This window comes from Natrix helvetica (assembly GCF_964273705.1).
Source record: "Natrix helvetica genome assembly, chromosome: 1".
Taxonomy (NCBI): Eukaryota; Metazoa; Chordata; class Lepidosauria; order Squamata; family Natricidae; genus Natrix; species Natrix helvetica.
The window spans coordinates 167,435,450-167,460,900 of NC_138548.1; the positions used below are offsets into that span (position 1 = coordinate 167,435,450).

The 25,451-nt window shown below is 39.0% G+C and overlaps 1 protein-coding gene across 1 annotated transcript in view; it reads right to left on the minus strand.

Moving 5' to 3' along the window:
- The window catches only part of NFE2L2 (NFE2 like bZIP transcription factor 2), a 29,627-nt gene extending 4,391 nt beyond the window's left edge, over positions 1-25,236 (minus strand). Inside the window, exons 1-4 of the mRNA XM_081939569.1 lie at positions 24,978-25,236; positions 2,458-2,727; positions 2,218-2,310; positions 1,851-2,048 (exon numbers count right to left, since the gene is read on the minus strand). Coding sequence (XP_081795695.1) covers positions 1,851-2,048; positions 2,218-2,310; positions 2,458-2,727; positions 24,978-24,998 — 582 coding nt within the window. The 5' untranslated portion in view covers positions 24,999-25,236. The remainder of the gene's footprint in view (positions 1-1,850; positions 2,049-2,217; positions 2,311-2,457; positions 2,728-24,977) is intronic.
- Positions 25,237-25,451: the final 215 nt, after the last annotated feature.

Sequence of the window (25,451 nt, forward strand, 5' to 3'; positions counted from 1 at the left end):
TTATGTATTTCCATTTAAGAGTTGTACTGGTCTGAAAGCCACACTAGAATTTTTAGTGGCATGCTTGCATGCAGCATAGCAACTAAGCTTTGGTTTAATTCAATTTAAATGTGATTCAGAGTAATCGCATGATTCCTTTCCATCCGTTTTAATATTTCTTCCCTTCTGTCACATGAAAACTGACAACTAGGAGAGGACTTCTGAGCAGGAGGATCTCCCTAACTCTGTTTTATCTATTAGCAGTTTCTGAGCAGGTGAAGCATCTATGGAGCTAGGGAGGCAGAATTTATGGGTAATCTCGTGCCACACACACACATGGACACTGGTTTTTACTATTACCTTTTTACATACGGTACTATGAGACTAGAAAACCTGATGAAACAAACATCATGCAGGAGAAATAAGGAGGGTGGAGAGAGATGCAGGTAATTAGTAACACACACACCCCTTTCACAACAGAATTTCAAAAAGGAAATGTGAATACTAAGAAGGGGAGGATGAAATACAACTATCAACCCTTCAGTCATTCAACTCATACTTGAACCAGTTGCCTAACTCAACAAATCTACTTAAATGTAAGAGTTTACTCACTGTAAACTCACTGGAGAAGAGCCTAATGGTGGGAAAGATTGAGGGCAAAAGAAGAAGGGGAAGACCGAGAATGAGGTAGCTGGATGGAGTCACTGAAGCAGTCAGCATGAGCTTAAATGGACTCCGGAGGGTGGTAGAGGACAGGAAGGCCTGGAGGAACGTTGTCCATGGGTTGCAATGGGTCAGACATGACTTTGCAACTAACAACAACAACAAGAGTTTACAAAAGTGTATGTTCTTCCTCACAACTGGAACTAAACCATTCCCTTTGTGGGGCTGAAAAGTGATGTGACTTTTCGGTGTAAATAACTGTAGACCTTGAAGATTTCTTTCTTCAAGAATGAACTTCTGTTTGAGAAATTTCTGTTTTCCCCGCATTTGGGATAAAATAATTAGTCTTTTGCTTATGAATTCCTGCTCCTGCAACTTGTTGCTCTAGATTTACAAAGTGTCATTTTCTTATAAAACAGTATCCATGATATATGAAAAAAATTTAGGCTTTTAATGTGTCTGATGAGCTTGCAAGTAATTTAATTTCTGGAGTACCACGCTTAATCAACTATTTTGTTTATTTTTAAGAAAAAGAAGGCTTACTCTTCCGGTGCAATTATGGATAAAACTGATAAGGGCAAGATTTTTTCAAAAAACTCTCCCTAGTTACTGAAGAGATATTAAATAGCAAGATTTCTGGTAATCTCTCAATATCAAGGTTGACTCAGCCTTCCATCCTTCCGAGGTCGGTAAAATGAGGACCTAGATTGTTGGGGGCAATATGCTGATTCTAAACCGCTTAGAGATGGCTGTAAAAGCACTATGAAGCGGTAAAGAAGTCTAAGTGCTATTGCTATTACTATACTGTAAGTGGTATACCAAAATGAATAACTAAATAGCCTTTCAATACATTTTCAAGCAAAGTAGCTATAGGATTATAATGCACGTTAGAGCTTGATTCTACTTGCAAATTGCAAATGCAATTACTGTACAGTTTATAGTACAAATTCTCTCTAGAAAATAAATGCTATTTCATTCGCATTACAATTAAATCTCCTTAGTTGTAAATTAAGTATTTCACAGCTATTAAATCAGTGCCAAGTTGTTACTTGGTGAGGTTTCTAACTTTATTTCTCCCACTGAATTATCCTACGCAGAGCGATGTGGGAGAGAATTGATCGGAGAAGACAAAAATGCTAACATTTATTTTTCCTTTTACGAAAATATCTGTCCAAAATATATAGTCAAACAATGACAGCAATTATTACCTGCAGTTCTGGAATAGACAGGAGTTCTTCCCACACTTGTTCTATATCTTGTGTGTTCTCCACTTTTGTATCTAATAACTCTGGAATCGTAGACTGAAGTACAGACGAGTCAAGCTGCTGCAAGTGGTTAGATTCAACAAAGACCTGGTTGGCAGCCATTTCCAAAGGCGCCACTTGTTGAAATTCAGCTGGGGAAATCTAGAATATATGAAATAGATCTTTGATATACCTGTGCTTGAAACCTTAAACGTTAGCATGAAAAGATGTATATCATAAAATCTGTGGCTTATAATATTAAGAGGAATGGTGGAAAATAGCAAGAGATGCAGTTACGTCCATAAAGATTGTCAAAGTAGTGAATATTTACCTCACGCTCGTCTGCAAATGAAAATGTTTCTGCTAAAATCTGCATGTAGTCATCAAACAGATCATCCGCATCTTGTTTGGAAATATGTACACTCTGTGTAAAAAAGACAGGAGGTTATGATTGTGTTAAATGCAGATTCACTGAAGACACCCACAGCAACTACAGTGAAAGGAACAAGAGAGAGAGAATACAAGGTTCCAATCAATAAAAACAAAAGGGATTATATGTTTACAGCTATACCTGTGCATAATTGTTGGATATGGCAGAATTTCCAGATTCAACAGTTTGAGCTGCTTGGATAGGAATAAATTCTCCCGTTTCCTCATCCAGCTGCAACTGGGCAAGAAAGACCTTTTCTTGCTCTTTCTGAAGTTGCTCTTGTCTCTCACTTTCAAGCTTTTTCTGCTTCTCAAGTTCATATTCTTTCTTTCTTTGGCTGAAATCAAAAACTTCACGACTTGCTCCAAGATCTATGTCTTGTCTCCAGAGAATGTCAATCAGAGTCACATCCTATATGCAAGAGAGACAGAAAATAAAGGACATCAGGGCTGTCTGCCTTTCAAACATACTATTCAAACAGAGTGGCCATTATACCTAAATGGTTGCAAATAGAACCAAAGGCCAAAGTTTATGAATTGATATTAACATCGATGTTAGTCCCGGAAAAAAAAATCAGTAGGTATTTGATTACAAAAGATGAAAATGTACCAATAAGAATAGTTAAAAGAAAATGTTAACTGTGATTCTGAACACTATTTGAAGTTAATGTAAAATATATGTACTGTAAACACTTAGCTGAAAACAATTCTATCAATTATTTGTCAATAAACATGCAGTGGATTTGACTGCATGCCTGTACTCTTAAATGTGTTTATTGCTTATTAGTAAATATGAATAAGACAGAATTGTCTACGTCAGGGGAGTCAAATTCAAGACCTGCGGGCAGGATTCGGCCCGCAGGGTGCTTAGATCTGGCCCACAGGGCCACCCTAGAAACAGCAAAGGACCAGCCCACAGTGCCTCTGCCAGAGAGGGTTGCAGGAGACTGTTGCAGCCAAAAACAGAGCTCAAGAACCCATTTTTACTGGCAGAGGGCTCGGGCCATCACAGACACCTCCAACACAAGTGACACCAAGCTGGTTATGTTCACCCTGGCCACGCCCACCCCACCCCCAAGGACAAGCACAACCCTCAATGAAATCGAGTTTTGACACCCCTGGTCTATGTCATAAATATGTGTATCAGATTCCAAAAAATATTCAAAGACATGCACCACCAAGCATTAATAAGTAGTTCAACACAGAATTACACAATGTTATACACAATGTTATATATCAGGGGTCCCCACTAAGCTGCAACATGACAGAAACCGGGCCGCACAAACAAGCAAAGCCCCATTCGCGGGATGCAGACAGCACACGAAACCACGCCCACATAACCAGTCCCTGGTGTCCGAAAGGTTGGAGGCTGCCGTTATATATAATGTTCCAGAAACTTTTAATACAATGGCAATGCTAGTAATCTTGCCATATTTTTCTAAATGTCAGCGATTTTTCAAGATTGCCAAAACACAGCTAATTAATAGATTCTTGATATGGCTCATTATTATTGATATTGATCGGAATTACTGTACATCACGTCTAATATTCACCATGTTACATGAACAGATGACAGGTATTCTTTCATTTTTAAAAAATTATTCAATGTTTAAAAGTCAGCTTGATTAAGTTAACTCCAGTTCCTTCATTACTATTTTGTCTTAATAAAGGAATTGGCCAGCTAAGGATGTTGACTACTTATAGATTAAGGCAAATCTCCCTTTAACGGTACTTCAAAAAGTTACAAAAGTAAATGATATCAGATATTGTAAGCTTAGTTATTTTATAAAAAATGAATTTAGGGGAAAATCCAGGAGAAAAATTATTCTGCTAGGTGACAACAACAATATTTTATTGTTCAGCCATAAATTCATACTGTAATATAAAATATTTGAATGTAGCCTTCATTGCAAAATAACGAAAAACAAACTTAGCTCATATGTTCTTATCATCCCTTGCAATTTACCTCAATAAGACATACCATACATATGTAGCACCAATTGCACTGCTTTATTCAACAAGGAGGTTGTTTTATATGTAATATTTGTATTCCGACCACATATAAATATATTGCTCTGAGATATGGATCCCTAAAAACTGTTTGTCTTATATAAGGTTCAACCAGGGGTTGGAATCGAAGACTTCTAAAGTTCCTTCCAACTTTATTTTTCAATGTTCTATGTTCTAAGATAATTATCTCCTTCTGGGCAATACAACTGGTACTCAGATAATACATGTAGCATATCCTCTATCTCTGGTAAACCACAAATAAATATAGGTGACAGTGAACTCAATTAAACCTTTCAGATTAACCACTGTATCTAACTGTTGCACTCTTGCATAGATAAGCATCCATCTAAGACACTTGGGCTTTTTGTAATGGAATATTTTTCAGTCTGAAAATTATATTTGTAGTGGGTCATCCATTTTAAGCATTTCACCCTTGCTGAGAGTAGCCACAGTATCTCTCTCTGAGTTTGTATGCCAGAGATTCCTTATACAATAATTTTCTTAATTTATTACCCGGGTGCTGCTATACAAGAAGCAGGAAGCCCACAGCTCCTAATGTAATGTATAATTTACACTATCCAGGAGGATTCTAATCAGAGGTGGTATTCAGCAGGTTCTGACCAGTTCTGGAGAACTGGTAGGGGAAATTTTGAGTAGTTTGGAGAACCGGTAAATGCCACCTCTCACTGACTCTGCCCCCATCTATATTCTCTGCTTCCCGAGTCCCAGCTGATCGGGAGGGAATGGGGATTTTGCAGTATCCTTCCCCTGCCACGCCCACCAAGCCAAGCCCACAGAACCGGTAGTAAAAAAAATTGAATTCCACCACTGATTCTAATTGAAGTTTAGTCTGTCCTGTGGACCACAATTTTGGGACTCTTTCCATTTTCATTTAGTAATAATCTTGTATCAATAAAAGTGCCCCCCCACACACACAGACAAATTTCTTATTCATACAATCCCAAAGGCCAATTCCATTTCTCAAATTTCTAAATGTTATGTAAACATCATAATCTACGGTCTTAAAAATAAAAATGAACAAATGACCGAATATTTAATAATTGCCTTTTTTGGATTTCAAAACTTAATATCCCATACTCTAGTAATAAAATGTCTCAATGTTTTTTTTAAAAAAATTAACTTGTTTTTATATAAATTTATGGGATTGATGAACATCACCGATGAATTATGCAAATGCCTGAATTTCAACCTTATATTCTCACATTAAACATTCCATAATACAAACCTACTCACTTTATCACACATTTTCTCTAAATTAAAGGACATACAATAAAGATTTCTCACACAGACCTTTCTCAGTAACCAACTAAAGGGCAAAAATCTAGCGTGCACATTCCCTGCCCAGACACTGCACAGCCATGGATCAAAAGAGATCTTTTTCATCAGAATTCTGGCAAACACACTTAATCTAATTCTCCTGTTCCTGTAGGTTTGCTACCTTTCCATTAAAGTAGGAGAATAATTGCATTTTTCGAAACAACAGACAGAAATGCAAACTTCACACACATATGAAATCTAGTTCCACAGTCATTCTTCAAGGAAGGCACATCCATATTTTAACATTTCTCCAGATATATTATTTGTATCTCATACTATTTTTCAGCATTTTCACAACATACATCTCTTTCATTTCATCCCTTTCTTTTCTGGACATTTATGGCATTTGTATCTCAATTCTACTTTGCATATCAATATAATTTCCATATAAAATCCCATACAAATCTCTAAAATATTCATTCTCAAGTAATTTTCATCATTTTAATTTTAATTCCATTCGTTCTGATGACTCCTGATTTTATCTACCGTACTTCATCCACTTCTCTCATATTTAAAAATTTCCATCTTAATTGCCATGCAGTTTCTTGGCATATTTTTAGTCTTAATTATTCCTTGCTTTCTCCGACTACAATCCTTGCAATTCTATTTCTCCTATACTCATTGCAAATTCCCACAACCTTTCATCATAAGAAGTGAAATCAATCATGCTTTTAAATTTATATTCATTCTTTGCTATGTCAATATATGAATAGACTTATTCTTATATCATACAACTTTTTTTTAAAAAGAGACATTTTCTAAGCAGATACTGACCACTTGACATAACCTCATAATTTTCATCCATTCTTGCTCATCAAGATGTCCAATCACTTTTCCTGCTATCTGTCATTACATTCTCATCCATCTGTTCATATTCACATAACAAAATGTTTTATTTTCTGGGATCAAGCTCAATCATAATGTTGTGTATTTTTTTCTCAGGATTATCTATGATTTTTTTCAATAGCACCATTCCTGGAGAACAAGATATAACTAACAATCTATACATTCCTGCTTTCATATACCCTAACAATCTAGATAATATCTATTCATACTACCCTTTTATGTCCCATACTATACTTTCATGTACATCAATCTCATAATTTGAAATCACCTTTGAATCTTTTACCAGCATTCTTCGTCTTAGTTTCAGACATATAAAATATTTTTTTTATTTTTCCTGCATGTTATAATCCTAATTATGCAATGGTCACAACACAGACCACTGAATATTCACTTTCTTTGCCCATCAGGACTTGGGCACTTCAATATTTCACACAATGCTTTTATAAGAAAGGGCAAGGGTTGACTAGGTTACCAGCCTAAGACCTATATGCAGAATTTCCTGATAATTATAAGGACAATGGCTGGTGTAGCACCTTTGGGTCAGTATATCAATCACTCCTATAAAGTTGTTTTCCCTTTCAAAATAATTAATGTGTCATTCTAAATATATTATTTACTACAAATACAACTTCATTAAATGATTTTAAAAACCTAAACGCATTAGCTGCAAGTTGATATTAATGCTAAAATAAGGAGCAAAGTGTTCATGATGATACATACACCGTGTCACATGTCTTCCCGCCCTAATAAGCCAGATAATGGCTTATTACATCCTTAAAACAATTCAGTGGGCTACCATGTGATTTGTTCTTCAATAATTCTTTTATTCCAGAATGTCCTTTTTTCTTAGGTTCCAAAATGTAGTGGAGGCAGGTGATGAAGATTTAAGGGACATCATGACAAACATCTTGGCTGAATACATTCAGAAAGAAAAACAACAGATGGGGTGGGAACTGGATCTGGTTTACAGAGTAAATTCAGCATATGCTAGAACACATAATGTTCCCAGGGAGGTACATGTTAAATTTCTCAGAAAGACCACAAGAGATGAGATCCTGAGTGCGCAAAGAGGGCAAGTGTTGAAATATCAAGATAGAGAAATAACCATTCTGAAACAGATCCCCAAGAAAGTGAGAGAGAAAAGAAAAAATTATTCGCAATTAGCGAAGAAGCTTTACCACAAAGGGGTGTGGTTTAGATGGTTGATGCCTGAAGGTATGTTAATATTCTGGGAGGACACAAGAGTTAGAATTAATACAACCATAGAGGCTCAGGCCTTTATGGAAAAAAATAAAGCACTCCTAGATAAACCTGACGATCCTACACCAGACATACAAGACATGGGAGGGGCCGGAGCCCTGCTGCGGGGGGGAGAAGGGGCAATACCAAGAAAACTCAGATCACAAAAATGAATAAGGAAATCAGTTTGATATAAATTGATTGAAATTATTATCTGAATTTATATGCTGACAAATTACTATTATGTAATATTGAATTATTTGTGTAAATGAATACTATGAGTACGGGGGGCGGGGACACCCTTCACACATTGTAACTGCCAAAATTTGTAATCCATTCCAATACCCCTTTCCTTTTTATTTCTAAAAAAACCAATAAAACTTTGTTTAAAAAATAATAATAATAATTCTTTTATTCCGTTTTTAGTTTTTCAAGTTCTCATAATTGCATCAGAGCATATAACTGCTTAGGCAAATCTAAGAAAAGGAAATATCCAAAGAAACAGCTTAAAAAAGGATTCAAAATCTATGAAACATAGTGCTTAAGCTAAGGGTGCCTTTTTTCTGTTAACTCAGGTGCACTGTAGATATTCCAATCATCTGACCAGTGCAATCACGTTGTATTAATGCTGACAAGAACCCCTAATTTTTCTGTTAAACAACTATAAAGTTATGTGTTGTGAACTGAATCCAGAGCCAGAAATCATCTTTACAATCTGAGTACAAGTGGCACTAGACTCATGGATAATACCTTTTCTATGATTTTACTCTTTTCCAAAAACAAGTCAACATAATACACAATACCTCAGTTTACATATTAACAATAGCTTTGTGAGGACATTTTGAAGAAAAACGATTGGATCTGAATTTTACTGTCTTCCAAACTATAATCTAATTTTAACCAGAAATCTATAGAGGAAGAGGGGGAGGGGATAGAAAAATGAAGCCATTTTTAATGACATCAGTACTTTATTTATTTTGGCATTAAGCACTACATCATGTCCTTAACTTCAGGACTAAGCCTTGAATCAACAAGGATCATGTCTAGGCTTGTCCTATTGCAACCCCCCCAAAAAAACCTCCTTCAATTTCTAAAGAGATTTGGATCTATTGGACGGTTCCAGCAATGCTAGAGGTAGCAAAAAGGGTTTAAAAAAAAAAAAAGCTCTCTCCTTCCCTCCTTTTTCAGAACATTGCCTAATCTTCCACAGCACTTTTAATAGCACAGTAGGCTGTAAGGAAAAGGAAGAATTATAGGGAATAAGCACGCTGCATTCTTGTTTCATTGTGAATAATCTCTACTCACAGCTAGCTGGTATTCAACTCAAGTAAGATTATTGACATAATTCTTGATATAAAATGCCTTTGCTCCAGCGTGAAATAATCACTGCTTCTTCATGCCCATTAATGACAAGAAGTGCCTATGGAGATTTTCAATCATCCAGGTGGTGCTGTGTTTCCCCGAAAATAAGACAGGGTCTTATTTTCTTCTGACCCTCCCAAAATAAGCGCTTGGCCTTATTTTCAGGGAGGTCTTATTATTTTTGAGGTGCAGGAGGCAGCACCTCATGGCTGCTGTTGTGTTACAGTATTTTCGGGGAGGATTTATTTTCGGGGGAGGGCTTATTTTAGCTCATGTGCTCAAAAGCCAGATTGGGCTTATTATCCAGGTAGGTCTTATTTTCGGGAAAACAGGGTAGTTGTCTCAAAGGCGCTTTTTCAAAGTTATTTTCCTTGTCACAACTGAAGAAGTTTCTTGGATAAGAAGTGAAAAGTCTGCTTCTTTCTCAAGGAAAAAAATCAGTCCAGTTGCCTTTTGAAAATGCACCTTTGAGATAGCAAGGAGACGCCTTCCCCAACAGGCTCAGTTATAAACAGCTCTCTTTTTAGAAATTAAATACTGACTAGCATTTGTCATTAAATTAATTCTTACATACTTTATCTGACTCTGTTCCAAGCCACATTAATAGCTTGGTTTGAATTTATAAAAGGCAATTTTAAAAAGATAAATGTAACGGTTAAACAATTCACATTAAGTTATCATCTGGACCCCATTGGAATTATTTGTCTTTTAGGTTTATGTATTAACATGTTGCACTGAGATAGACAATTCCTTATTTTATGTGAAAGTTTTGTGGTTGTATTGAAAAGTCTGACTTTTTACCAAACACATTTGTATTAGATAAACAACCCCACATTTAGCATTGTGTAATAGCTATGTGAGAAATACTTCCTGCCATTATATATTTGCAACAGGCTTTAAAAATAAATTAACTATAGGTTAGGCAATCTGTACAAAATAATATGTAGTGAAATTTGTGAATGGGAAGAAAAGACTTTTCAGTGCCCTGCCATTGATCCTAACTGATACACTTATTGTCAAAAGAGAAAAATCCTCTAAATTGTGACTCTTAAAAACTACCCAGTCAGCTTCAGAAATTAATTTTAGAAGAAAAATTAAAATAAGGCAAGCCTACGTCTCCCAAATCTACAAAGAACATTGCAGGAATCAGGTACGTGTAGTTTAATGAAAAGAAGGACTAGGGGATAGCAGTGTTCCAATACCTCAGGGGCTGCCACAAAGAAGAGAGTGTCAAGCTATTATCCAAAACACCCGAAGGCAGGACAAGAAGCAATGGGTGGGAACTAATCAGGGAGAGAAGCAACCTAGAACTGAGGAGAAATTTCCTGACAGTTGGAACAATTAATCAGTGGAACAACTTGCCTCCAGAAGTTGTGGTTAATAGCAATAGAAACAGCAACAGCATTTAGACATTATACCGCTTTATAGTGCCTTTACAGCCCTCTTTAAGCGATTTTACAGAGTCAGCATATTGCTCCCAATCTGGGTCCTCATTTTACCCACCTCGGAAGGATGGAAGGCTGAGTCAACCTTGAGCCTGGTGAGATTTGATCTGCCAAACCGCAGCTAGCAGTCAGCTGAAGTAGCCTGCAATACTGCACTCTAACCACTGCGCCACCTCGGCTCTAGTTAATCCAACATTGGAAGTTTTTAAGAAGAGATTGGAAAATAATTTGTTTGAAATGGTATCGAGTTTCCTGCTTGAGCTTCCAACTCTGTTATTCTGTTAAATCTAAAAGAAACTATTATGGAACTAAGTTTGAGTTATGACTCTTCCTAGATGATAAGCAGGGTAAGTTTTTACCTCACTACTGTGGAGAAAGTCAAATCTGAAAGCTATGCATGTACTATTTTTGGTCATTAGACTGGGAGCTTTTTTTGTTGTTGTTGTTATTGTTGCCCAACACTTATACAACCTGAAGCATGTGGCTAGGACATCTTAAAACGACACAGGCAAAAAACTTTAGGAAATTGGATTACAAATACTACAATCCTATCCCTACCAACAAAACAGAAATTCCTTCTGAACATAAATATATTAGGATCGTGTCAAAGGCCTTCCAGAGCCGAGGTGGCACAGTGGTTAGAGTGCAGTACTGCAGGCTACTTCCGCTGACTGCTAGCTGCAGTTTGGCAGTTCAAATCTCACCTGCTCAAGGTGGACTCAGCCTTCCATCCTTCCAAGGTGGATAAAATAAGGACCCAGATTGTTGGGGGCAATATGCTGACTCTGTAAACCACTTAGAGGGGCTGTAAAGCACTGTTAAGCGGTATATGAGTCTAAGTGCTATTGCTATAAAGGAAACTAACTTTTGGCCAAATTTATCTCTCCTGAATTCCACGGGATCTGCTTTTCTAGTTACTCAATGTAATCCAACTTTTCTTTTTATCATTACATCTACTGAAAAACAATATTTAATTTTATAGAAACCATTGAGACAGCTTCAAGTCCAAATATTATAGCTTTCAGGATTATTGTGATAGCTGTTGCATTATTATTTCTATTAGTATTCAGCAGATTCAAGTCATGAAGAAAAAAATTATCTCTCCTAATTTCTCAAGCAATAAAGGACACTGCCAATTAAATTATCTCTGTTTAAGAACTGCATTTTACTCTGTCCATATTTTAAAAAATCATTTTGCACATGGCAGCCATTATATGTGGAAAAGACATCTGCTGCCAGACAAATCATTCAAGTTACTATTTGATCATGCTTATGTATGTTTAGGAATCTAATTTACACGAAGAAAACTATCTGGTTAGACTGACTTATGTATAAGAATTGAGAATGATAGTCAAAATCTTGTGACATCCATCACGTTTAAGTGCCAGATCCATAAATGCCTAGGCCAGGGCAACACAAAATGAATGGTTTGGTTAGAATAGCCAGAACATCATATTCCTACAGTGTGTCATTAAAGTACACCTTACATCTGAATTCTAGAAGTTGTGATGAACCTCCAGGAACAATTCATGTATCCATGCATCCTTGAAAGTAGACACAAATTTGGGTACTATATGCTTCACATTCCATTTGCTTGTCAAAACGGAAGCAAAATACACCCATATGCATATGACGTAAACATATGGAAAGTCCCTTCCTTGTACACACACACAAAATCCCTAAACCAGTAATACCTTCTCCTCTTCTTGTTTATTTTTCATCCCCTCAAGCTGAAATATCTATAGCATTTATCTTCCATAGCACACTGCCCACGGACCTCTCAGAGCACATCTTTGGATAAAAACAGCTATGTTTAAAGAAGCAGGTAATGCACAAATAAGTAATCAAAGCTATCTTATTCAATTATGCTAATGTATTTACAACAAAGTTCTTTTCCACCGTTTTCATTCATTTCTTTTTAAATTGTCATTCAAGTTGTAATTTGAAAGAAGGTGGGATGTCATGTACAACTATTATGTATCTCATATATCTTCGCTAGAAAAAAATTACTTAAGTGCTACTTTGGTGTTCATTTAAGTACATGCTAAGAGAATAAACACTAATGTTTTGATAAGATCTTCAGGAGGCAAAGTAGGTGCAGTGGTGATACTGGGAGACCCAATTACATTCACTACTGTGGGATAGCAATAGCACTTAGACTTATATACCGATGCACAATGCTTTACAGCCCTCTCTAAGTGGTTTACAGAGTCAGCATATTGCCCCCAACCATCTGGGTCCTCATTTTACCTACCTTGGAAGGATGGAAGGCTGAGTCAACCTTGAGCCTGGTGAGATTCGATCTGCCAAATTGCAGGCAGTCAGCAGGCAGCAAAAGTAGCCTGCACTACCGCATTCTAATCACTGCGCCACCGTGGCTCATATTGTTGGTGCTCTCTGAGCATGGTAGTCTTCTTGCAGATGTTTCATTACCAAACTAGTAACACCATTAGTGTATATATTCAGTATTGTCACCTTTATTAAGATCTTCATTATTTAATGCTCCAAATAGGGGGAAAAAAATCATCTATAGCCCTCCCTATGCAGCGGTGCACGGAGTATGCATCACAGTTCAAAACTACAAGTTACTTTTGGTTGGTTAAAATGTTTAACTATCCTTAATTATTTATAATTTATACAAAATATTAGATATTTAAACAAATCCATAGAGTCTTACCAACATCAGAAGCAAAAGGGCCACCAAGAATATTATTAGTGGTGGATCCAATTTAGCCCTTTCCCCATATTTATATCTAGCTTTCCATGTCCTTGTTCAGCTCTTTAAAAACTTGCAGAACTAGAATGACGAGAGGCAACAGTTGGACAAACAAAGTTATGATCTACATCTCCTGACAACTCTTATCTCTCTGTGACTATACGCGGTGACAAGTTTTACAAGGCACTTCCCCTCAATTCTTGTGGTTGTCTACTAACAAGTAGGACCTCAGGGAAGAAGCACCGGATTGCACAATTCACAGTCATTCTTGGAAAAGGTTGCTACCCACACTCAACCCTGCTCAACTCTAGCTTCTCACATGGGCTAACAGCAATCACCCACAAGGATTGGGTAACTTGCCAATGTCAGATAGTCTTAATCTGGGGAAAACCCTGTTACAACTAAGAAAGAAAAACCAGAGGAACTTGAGAAAGTGAACTTCCTCTTATTTAAATTAACAGGGAGAAACGATCCCAAGTCAGGCAAATCAGCTTCTCACCTCCAAAAGGCAGAAGAGATAAAGCAAAAATGTCATACTTCAACTAGCATTTTTTTTAAAAAAAAAAAAAGTCCATTAATTTGTAATAAACTTTCTTTTCTGTGAACTTTGTTTCCAACAGGCTGGGGAAGCACAAATGAATGCTATCTGACTATTCTTTCTGGTTAAACTGGTCAACTGCATACACAATATAGGCATTATTTCCAGAAATAATTAAGTCTGATTTTAATGCTCCTAGCCAACATTTATATGAAAACCTTTCCCAATCAGGTACATTCTGATCACTATGTGTGCAAATGTTTGTGCACATGCGTAAAGTTATTTCAAGCTTCAAACTGTTCTAAAGGGTTTTTTTAAACACACACACAGACACACACACACGAACGCACACGCACACAGACAGAAAGAGATTCCTTTGGAATAGAATGTGGCAGTTGGGGCCAAAATAAAGTTTAACTAGGATATTAATCTATATCTACTTTTCACTTGGACTGCACTGTTCTAACCCAACCTATAAAGTTAATAATTGTCGCAACCAATTTCTGCTTAGAACTGTGCAACTCTAAGGCCTTATCTACACACTGCCCTCATATACTTTCTGGACCAAATAGGAACCCAACATGAAAGCAATCCTGAATGTAAGACAATCTCTCACAAAACGTCAGAAAAAAAGGCTATGCAGCTTATACCTCGACAACTGAGCCCAAAATTTTTGTTGCTAAGCGAAACATTTGTTAAGTGAGCTTTCTCCCATTTTACGACCTTTCTTGTCACGGTTGTTAAGTGAATCTGGCTTCCCCACTTAACGTTGCTTGTCAGAAGGTTAACAAAAGGTGATCATGCAGTTGCGGGACACTGCCTGCAACCGTCATAAATGAGTCAGTAGCCAAACGCCTAAATTTTGATCATGTGGGGATGCTGCAATTAAATGTGAAAAACGGTCAGAAGTCACTTTTTTCAGTGCTGTTGTAACTCCGAACGGTCACTAAATGAACTGACGTAAGTCAAGGATTACGTATAAAGGCACATACAAAAACATGTCCAAGCTTCTCTACTTTGTCATTTGGCAACCTTGCTCTTCAAGAACCAGTCTCACAAACGTATCCCCTTTCTCAACAAATGAGTGCATGTGACAACTTCGCCTGTTTCCTTACATCTGCATGGTCTACATACACTTGATCCAGTCAAAGAAAACTGTCTTAATGTCTATGGATTAAAAATAATTATCTGTGAGGGGTCATTTTTTGCTTGCTTTTGCCCTCCCCGGCCCCCAGGAGCACTGTACAGGCCTCCTAAATTCTCTGCATGCCCAGTTTTTCACAAAAAACGGGGCATGCAGAGAGTATGGGAGGTCCTGCAGAGTGCTCCTGGGGGACGGGGTGGGCAAAAACTTTTTTTTTATTTACTTCAAAATCTTAGTGCGTTTTATACTCCGGTGTGTCTTATAGTCCGAAAAGTATGGTAAGTAGGTTAGATCTTCTAGTCCTATTCTGCAAGTGTGCTCACTCTCCTCTCATTCCCAATCCAGGTCTAGAGCAGAGTTCCCCAACTTTTCTGGGTTGGCGCCTGGAGTGGGGAAAGGGGGGGGGATAGGGGATGGTTTTGTGAGAGGGGCAGGTGCGTGCACATGCATGAATACCCATGGCTCACTCGAGCAGGGCCCCAAGCGCCCACACTAATGGGCTGTGAGTGCTCGCATGAGTGGGGTTGCAAGTGCCTGTGCAACAGAGTACCACACACATGTACACCAGCCAGCTACTCACACGGCCCAGTGCCCAATAGGCCACGTCCCAGTAGTGGGCCACGGGCCGCAGGTTGGGGGCAAGCATTTTTTAATGGAGCACCTCCAAGTCTCCACAAGTAAAGCAGATCTCTATTTCAGGAACTCACCCCCTCCAAGTAGAGACTGGCAAACAAAAAACAAAAAAACGGAAGGACCAGCCCATCCAACCTCTTTCCCTTCTGTAACTACAATAGCAGCATCTCTGCTTTCTTTCCACACACTTGTTTACATGATTGGACCTTCTGACTACTCCCTAACTTTCAACACCAACTTCCCTGCCTTGGTGGGTAATTACTTGACTCGAAACCTTCTTCCTTCTGGGTAAATATTAAACCTTCTGCGTTCACACATGCTACCTAGCCATGGTTTTTGACATAGCTTAACCCACCTTGGGAGCTTATGGACTAATGTGCCCTGTGAACCAAGCGAGGCAGGCAGACTTAAACAAGCAAGCCATAGTCCAATGTGCAAACGGAAGACAGGAGGGAAGGTTGTATAATAGGAAATGGCCAAGGGAAAATTTTTCCACTCTCTCCTCTCCAGCGGCTTCTTCCACTCTTGCAATCCTGTATCTGAAAGCTGGTGGGTGGACAGCAAAGTGGACTGGGAATCTCTGGGGTGGAAAGGGATTAAGAAGTCTCTTATACTGATGCTGCCTCATTCCAAATCACCCACTCCTCACAATGGTTGAGGGTTTACTTGCAAAAGTTTATTCCAGGGCACTTCTCCGTGTAGGTTTATAATTCAGCATTTTTTAAAATCTCCAATCTCATCCATGTTGCCTTCATTTTCATTCCCCACATTAGGACTAGCCCACATTGACCTTCCAGCAGATAAATTCAAAATGCCGAGAACTGCACAGGCTCACCCATTGGAAACCACAGAAAATAAACCACACTGAATACGCAACCATTCGGTTATCTTCCTTTTGTAACCGAATGGGACATTATCTGCAATCACTGGCACTGCACAGGCAGGCAGGCAGGCCTGCCTCTTTTAAACAACTACGATTGGGACCAGCAACACAGTTATTAAGTGAAACAGTTGCCAAGTGAAACCACAAGTGCTTTTATAATCTTTCTTCAGCTTTCCTTCGATTTACAGTTTTACACGGAGATCATATATGCAAGGATTGGTCACAAGGTTACTTTTTGTCACTGTTGTTAAGTGCAAACATTTTCTGTACGAGGTAGTCACTATATGAGGATTACCTGCACAGTTCAAGGAAGTTGCAATTGAGACCTTTCTGATGGAAAGGAGAATCGTTTTCTCCAATAATTTGACATCTGAATAAATAGGACATATACTACTCAATAGTAACTGTGAGAGGGATCTTGGAGTCCTAGTGGACAACCATTTAAATATGAGCCTGCAGTGTGCAGCAGCTGCCAAAAAAGCCAACACAGTTCTAGGCTGCATCAACAGAGGGATAGAATCAAGATCACGTGAAGTGTTAATACCACTTTATAACGCCTTGGTAAGGCCACACTTGGAATACTGCATTCAGTTTTGGTCGTCACGATGTAGAAAAGATGTGGAGACTCTAGAAAGAGTGCAGAGAAGAGCAACAAAGATGATTAGGGGACTGGAGACTGAAATATATGAAGAATGGTTGCAGGAACTGGGTATGTCTAGTTTAATGAAAAGAAGGACTAGGGGAGACATGATAGCAGTATTCCAATATCTCAGGGGTTGCCACAAAGAAGAGGGAGTCAAACTATTTTCCAAGGCACCTGAGAGTAGAACAAGAAGCAATGGATGGAAACTAATCAAGGAGAGAAGCAACTTAGAACTGAGGAGAAACTTCCTGACAGTTAGAACAATTAATCAGTGGAACAGCTTGCCTCCAGAAGTTGTGAATGCCCCAACACTGGAAGTCTTTAAGAAGATGTTGCATAGCCATTTGTCTGAAACGGTATAGGGTTTCCTGCCTAGGCGGACTAGAAGACCTCCAACCCGGACTAGAAGACCTCCAAGGTCCCTTCCAACTCTGCTATTGTATTGTATTATGTTCTCTTCTTTCTTTTTCTTTCTTTCTTTCTTTCTTTCTTTCTTTCTTTCTTTCTTTCTTTCTTTCTTTCTTTCTTTGTTTTCCCTCCCTATTCCTTCTGTATTTTGTCTATGAATAAGAGAGCGACCATTAAGAGCAAGAGGGGTGCTCTCAATATTTTGAGAACTGACACATGAAAACAACATTCTGTTTCTGCCCTCCAACAATAATTATTTTGTGATTGGACCCATTGTATCATGTTATGCTACCTAAATTTTATCCAATCATCTCCTGCTAAGTAAAAAGCAAATCTAAGTGATTGATGTTAGAAGTGATTGATAATTGAATATTTTGTGCGATGTATTTTTATATGGAAAAAATATTTTAATTATACAAGTATAAGTATAATCTTTATTGTCATTGTACTTAAATACAACGGAATTGGTTCAAAAACTCATTTAAAAAAAAACTATTCCTTTAATTAACAAGAATTTTTTTCATTTCCTCTATTCTGTTTGTTTTCTGATAACAAAAGTTGCTGTATTAGAAGCAAGCTAATATCTTCAATGCAAAAGTCAGTTCAAAATACTTATAGGTTACAACTGCAATCTTTTACTCTTGGCATACCTCTCTTCTAGAGTCGTATTTGAAAAGGCACATTCCAAAAACAAAGCTGCCTTGGGGAAAAAGAAACGATTGCACAACTCTTGATATTGTTCTGCTACTCAGAACACAAAGTTTGCACGCTAAAGAACAAAAAAGGGCCATTTTAGGGAAGGCACGACTCACAACAGTCACTTTTAAAATCCAGAATTGTGCTATTATATAAACTTCTGTTCCATTAATTAAAGCAAACCCACAAAATCAAGGGACGTATGAGTGGGAATGGATTTATAGGTCACCGGGCAAGCTGCTAGTCAGGGGAGGAACACACTATAGATAGAACTCTTACAGACCACAATTGGGACCAGCAACATGGTCGCTAAGTGACACAATGGTGAATTGAAATATAAGATGTCCATGCTTTTGTTCACTGGTGGGTTTCCATTTCGTTTACTACCGGTTTGTTCGTATGTATGTGCACGCTCGCGCAAGCGCAGGAGGTTTCGTGCATGCACAGAAGCATCCAGGCAGGTGGGTGGAGCTTCCCACCGCCGCTACCGGTTCGTCCGATCCAGCCAAACTGCAAGCAACCCACCTCTGCTTAAATTCTGTATGGTCATAACCCTATTTTTCAGCACTGTCCATATTTCAAATGGTCATTGAACGAACAATCTGCACGTTGGGATATTTACATTTCCTCAGAGAGGTATCCCAATCAACTTTGGAAACCTCCAGCTTTTTGTCATCTTTCTAATTTGTTATATAGCCACCCAAAATTACTTCTTGTGAGATGGAAAGCTTTATAATTTTCAAAAATAAAATAAAGCAAAATAAACTGTTCCACTGCTTACCATTCTTATCATGAAGAAATTCCTCGTAATATTCAACTGGACTCTTCTTTCTCCTTAAATTTAATCTGTTAATCCATATTTTGCTCTTACTTTCAACAAAGAACAGATTCATCTCTTCTTGCATCTAGCAGCTTTTTGGTTAGTTTAATATAGAACAGCAGCATTGGAATGGACCTTGGCGGTCTTCTACTCCAAACCCCTGCTCAGGCAGGAAACCCTACTATACATGTGAATACCTGTGTTAATTGTTCACTGCAATGCCTACCCTATGCCTTCTCTTACGTGAGCTCCTTTGGCTATTTCTCATAGAGTTGATTTCCAAACCACTTTCGAACCTTTCTCTTTCTTTCAAAGTGCAATGCCCTGAATCACAGTATTTCAAGAGTGTTTCAACCTCAGAGTTCTTTGCAACACTTACATTCTGCAATGTGGGCACAATCCTTCTTTTACTAAAGCTCAATTGTGTAGCTGCTATAACCAACTGCTTGATCAAATTCAGCTAATCTGTAAGATCCTTCTCATACGTATGACCTACTAAGCCACAATTCCGAAACTATGCATTTATCTTCTTACCTTTTTCACAGTTAACATCTTCCATTGGCTTTTAGCCCAAGGTTCCAATTTCTGAGGTAATTTCAAATTGTGATTTTTGTCCTCTATTAGTCAATACCTAGTAGTTTATCCTCGAACGTATTAGCTAATAACTTGTTCAGTGTAATCAGTCCATTTGATAAGCTTCATTTCTATTCCATCATCGGGATCATTTCTAAATATATCAACTCACAATTCAATATTTTAGCTCTGGATGATGTACGCCTATTTATAAAGTCTCTTTGGAGCAGTTATCCAACCAGATGAAAATTCACCAGATCAAAACATGGTTTACTCCACATTTATCCATTATACCCACAAAGGTTATCAGGGAAAAATCTGTCACATGTTTTACTATGTTCAGGTTATACTACCTCCATTGCATTCCCTTTGTCTATCAAATTAGCCATTCCATTTTAAGAAGAGATTAGTCTAACAGTATTGGTGGCATTTTCTCCCTAAGTGTTCACAGACATGCTGCTTGACCTTCTGTTCTAGCCCCATGCTCAGTATAGATTTTAAATAATTTGTAGTTCTGGATTCCACCCACCGCTCTTTCCTTTTCTGGTATTGGGATTGTGTTTACTGTTCTCCAATCTTCTGATATCTCACTAGTTCTCCAGTTCTGTTCCCACAGATGGTGGGAAAAGCGAAACAAGAGACAATGCAAGTTGGGAGAACATTTTGCATCCCTTTTTTTCAAACTGTAGTGCTCTACCTTAACCACAATTTTATTTCAGGTTTGGATATTATGTTGGGCCTAAGCCTAGTCTATTGTCAAAGGTTAATGGGCAACTCCCTCTTTCAACAAACCATGGTTGATATAATTTAGTATAATGTACCTGATAAATTCTAACCACTGGCCTAGAGAATCAACTTCATGTGGGAATCTTCCATTTCATAAAATTGCCACGCAAAGAAAAGCCTCTCCTTTTGTATGTTACTTTTCTGAATGTCGTAACAAATATCCTCAGCATGGATAAAATAATGACTCTCAAAACTCCAAGGGCCCCATCACAAATTAATCAGGCAAGTTATTTGCCTTGTGCCGTTACAACAAGTACAAGCTTAAGAAGATGTGTTATTTCCCACAAAGTTGATTTTTGGTGACCATGGACACACATCTAAGGTGGGATTGGTAGCAATGCAGAAGTGGTTTTCAGTTTTTCCAATTACCCCATCCAACATGCAAAGTTGTGGTGTAGGTTCTAATTTCTAGCAAGACCAAAATTTTGAGCCACAGAAGTCTGCTCAAGAGTTGCTGGTACAAGGACAACCTGTAAACAGCACTGGGTACTATTCCTGAATTGAGGCAGGCGGGAGCAACTATTGGGATCTTAAATTTCATTGAAAACTTTGACATGCCTCGGAAAAAGTGACCACTCTTGCTACACGTCAATCCAATATTGTAAACCATAACCATTCAGTAGCCAGGAACCATATTCACCCAAATACGTCGTGGCTGCTCTTTTACCCAGTAGATAGTTAGTTTCCCTGTGCATAAAATTAATACATTTAGTATTCTTGTGAAACAGCCAAAGCTATGTTACAAATATCTTATGAAATTGTAAATTATCTCTTCTTATTTACTACCATACTTGGCTTCCCATGGAGCAATTGAGAATGGCAATCTTTGTACTTAGAGGTAAGTAGATAATTAACACCACCATAGAACTGAAGGTCCAAGGCCAAGTCTTAAGAGATCAAATGCACAATGGGGTGGTAAGGGAGAAACACCAAGGTAATTTATTTACAAGTCTGTGTTTCCGTGTGTTTCTACGCTGGATGGAGAATTCTGGGAGTTGGAAGTCTACAAGTCTTAAAGTTGCCAAGTTCGGGGACCCCTGCTTTAAATTGTAAATTAGTGATAGACCAAATTCTCTTTTATAGATTGTAAAAGTATAGAATAACAGAGTTGAAAGGGACTTTGGAGGTCTTCTAGTCCAACCCCCTTGCTACATGTACATCAGCCTTGAATTCAAGCTTTTTCCTATTTCATGGTAATTTCACATACCTGGTGTTCTGGATCCTTCAAATTAATATATCATTATAGTTTAATACAGCACAAGCATTCATACAGAAAGCCTCCTTTAATCAAGCACATACATAACTCAGGACAAAAAAAAGTCACCAGGATTTGGGCCATGAAAGGCCTTTCTTTTCCTGCTCTTTGAAGGACTTTGAAATTGCAAATTGTCTAAAGATATTTAGCCCAAGCTGTGGGCTAAAATTTACTACAGCATTGCTTGCTCCCATACTTGAGAATACAGGAGATAGAAAACACTACCCTATTCTTTTAAAAAGACCTCAATCTAGGAAAATAAGAATGATGTAAAAAAAATCCTTCTGTTCTTTCCTGAGCATCATATACCTATTTGCAGTCAGTCTGATTTTGGAAACACAGGATATATTCAGTTTTAGGCTTAATACTATAGAGGTATTCTTTAAGCAGAGGTTTAACAGTTGCATGTTCCACATTGTATGCAAACGTTTAAGCAACTTTTTTAAAAATATCAGAATTTAAGGCAAAATATCTCAAGGTTTATGGGGAGGGTTTTTTAATGATGGTTTCACTTATTTGTACGTTTGATGCTTGACAACTGGCATGAAACACACACAGACCCTTTAAGGGTTCAGAGGTTAGATCTGTTGTGATTTAAGGAAAGTTCATTTTCATTGGGTCACCTGTGTTTATAATATATCTTTCCCAGACAAGCAAGTAAGCAACACTTTTATCGCTTTGATGAGAAAGTACGTACAGGTAGTCCTCGATTTATAAAGTTCACTTAGTGGCTGTTCAAAGTTACAACAGCACTGAAAAAAGTGACTTATGATCATTTTTCAGTTACAACTTATGTAGCATCCCCTGGTCATGTGATCAAAATTCAGATGCTCAGCAACTGGTTCATACTTATCACTGTTGTTGCGTCCCAAAGTCATACAATCACTTTTTGCAACCTTCTGACAATCAAAATCAATGGGAAAACCAGAGTCACTTAACAAGCAGGTTACTAATTTATCAGCTGCAGTGATTCACTTAACAGCTATGGCAAGAAATTTATTTATTATTTATTTATTTCTTCGCACTTCTAGACCGCCCCCTCTCCCAAAAAGGACTCGGGGCGGTGTACAGAAGAAAGGTCCTACAATGGGGGAAAACTCACTTAAATGTCTCACAAGAAAAAAATTGGGCTCAATTGTGGTCGTAAGTCAAGAACTACCTGTAATACCATTTACTTCTCCAAGATTTAGTATTTGATGTTGCAGCATTTCTATGGCTGACTTCAGATTCTGTGGCTAGAAAAAGGGACGCAGATGACTTTTGCCAATTCTTCATCCTCCCCCTTGGAAGTTTCCAAACTATTGAAAACCGCCTGCAGTGGGAAGTGGTAACATAAGGAATTTGGTGGCAACAGCAACAACAAACTTTTCTTCTGAGCTTCCTCTGATGAAGAAGCTCTCATGGATCTCAATGAACAGAAGACACCCCCCTGGAACCTGTGAATTTTTAAACTAAAATTTTAGAATATTTTGATTGAATTTTGAAGTATGTTTTTGCTTTTTTATAAGGCTCATCTATACTGATTTTATTTTAATTAGTTTATCAGAAATCATTTGGATAAACCTTTACTTCTCCTTATTTTTGACATTAGAGTTCCTCTTTGAGGAGACAACAGTTACATAATAGGACTTATGAATGAGTAAACATGCAACGGGTTATAATAATTTAAAACTCATTTTACTGGGGGGGGGGGAAGCAGAGTATACTTTTTATTATGTTAAAACCATGTTAGTATTTGAAATAAATGTTTTGGATGTTTGTACATATACGGCAAAGCAGCACATCTATATTTCAAGTAAATTCTGAGGGTGGAAAATACAAGTTTAAATCCTTTATTCGCATTTAGGGTCTACAGACAATATATATCTGATTCCTGGCCCATTTCACAATGGCAAAATAAACTTCTATGTAGTATTTACAAAATGCCTACTTTTTCCTGTTTTATGGTAATTTCATGGATAGGATCCTCCAAATTAAATTCATTATAATTTAGTACACCACAATCATTCATATGGAAAAACAAGCCAAAAAAAGTTACCAGAATTTGGGCCACAACAAACTTTTTTTAATTTATTTTTCCTTTTTTTCTTTCTTTCTCTTTCTGTTACTCTCTCTCCCTCCCTCCCTTTCTGCTCTTTTAAGGACTTTGACATTGCAAATTGCCTAAAGATATTTAGCCCTAAGCCCTGTTTTTATCATCTTTTACCAGAAAGTTCCAGATTTGGGGGGGGGGGGGACAAAAAAAAATCCCAGAGCTGAAAGTAGGAAGAGCTCCGCTAGATCTAGGCTAAGTTCCCCCAGCACATTGTCACAAGTTGGCTATTAGAAGCAACGTTCATTATGTAACACGGAAGAGGCGTTTACAATAAGACTTTCCCCGCTGTATTAACCCAGGAGTTGGAACTCTTTAAGGTGTGCAAGGGCCAGCGATAGAGAAGGGTAGCCATGGGTAGCCCAGCATTCCACGAGCGCGCCTACAGTCACCACACAACAAGCCGAGAATTGGTGTCCATCATCACAATACGGAAGATGCCGCATTTCTATAAGTTGTGTAAACACTCAAAACGAACTCTTGCTTTGCGTCAAGCTTCCTGGAACCGCAGCCAACCTTGTCCTCAACCTTCACGTCTGCAGTTCTTTGGAAGCGGGGCGAGTGGGTGGCTTGGAAGCGGCACACTACACCTTAAGCATCCCAATTGCAGGTATCACTACAAACGAAGGACTGGAGGAGGGACAAACACGTATTAAAGTAACTTTCCGTCGGGGATCCGCTGCTTCATCCGCAGAAGCTGTGTGGGTGCTTCATCCCCTGCAGGTTTTTAAGAAGAGACCCGACGGCCACTTGTACTTATACACAGGGTCTCCTGCTTTGAGCAGGGGGCTGGACTAGAAGACCTCTAAGGTCCCTTCTAGCTCTATTCTATTCTACAGTCACCATCCCCTCTACGGAGTCCTTTCCCACTCCTTCAACTGCCCCCCCCCACCTCCCTATCTCGCCGACCAGACCGGCAGAGGCGCCGATGAGTCAGCGCGGTGCAACGTGATTGTTACATCACGACAGGAGGGCGGGGCCTAGTCTGAAGCCAGAGAGTCCGGCGTTAGTTGCCTGAGGGCCGCCGGGGGGGGGGGAGAGTGGGCGGAACCTCTTTTGCTTAACGCGACCCAGTCTACGTCCAATTTACTTCAGAGAAGTACATTCTCTTCTTAAACCGTCTCGCCCCCCCCCCCCAAAAAAATCCCGCTCTTTGGAATGCTCCGCTGGGGGAAATGCCCGCCTCTCCTTTGCCGCCAGACAGTCCGCTGCCCGCGGGGGAGCTGGAATCTCACCTGCGGCATCTCGACTTCCATGGGGAACCGGGCGCCGGCCACGGCAGCCAACGGTAGCAGCAGCGCAGCGTCTTTAAAACTCCCCGTTCCCAGATGCCTGCTGTGGGGCGCGGCGATAGGAAGGCTCCGGATCGTCGGCCACCGCCCACTGAACTTCTCCGCGCCCAGCCAGCCGCTTTCTCGGCCCTCCGTTCTTCCTACGTCCCAGAACTGCCGGGAAACCGCCGGCTGCCCCGCCCCGCTCCTCCCGAGCCACTGGCTGGCCTCGAGTGGGGGAAGGCAACTTAGGAAGGAGGAGCCCCTCCTCCTTGGCGGAGCGGAGGTCGCCGGAGCTGCTTGGCGGAGGGCAGGGAAGTCCCGCCGATTCCGCCCGCTGGATGTCGCTTGGGTGACAGCTAGAGCCCCTCAGACCCTTGGGGCCAGCCTGGACAACCCCCTCCCTCCCGAGGAGATCGGAGAGGCGCGGGAAAGCGG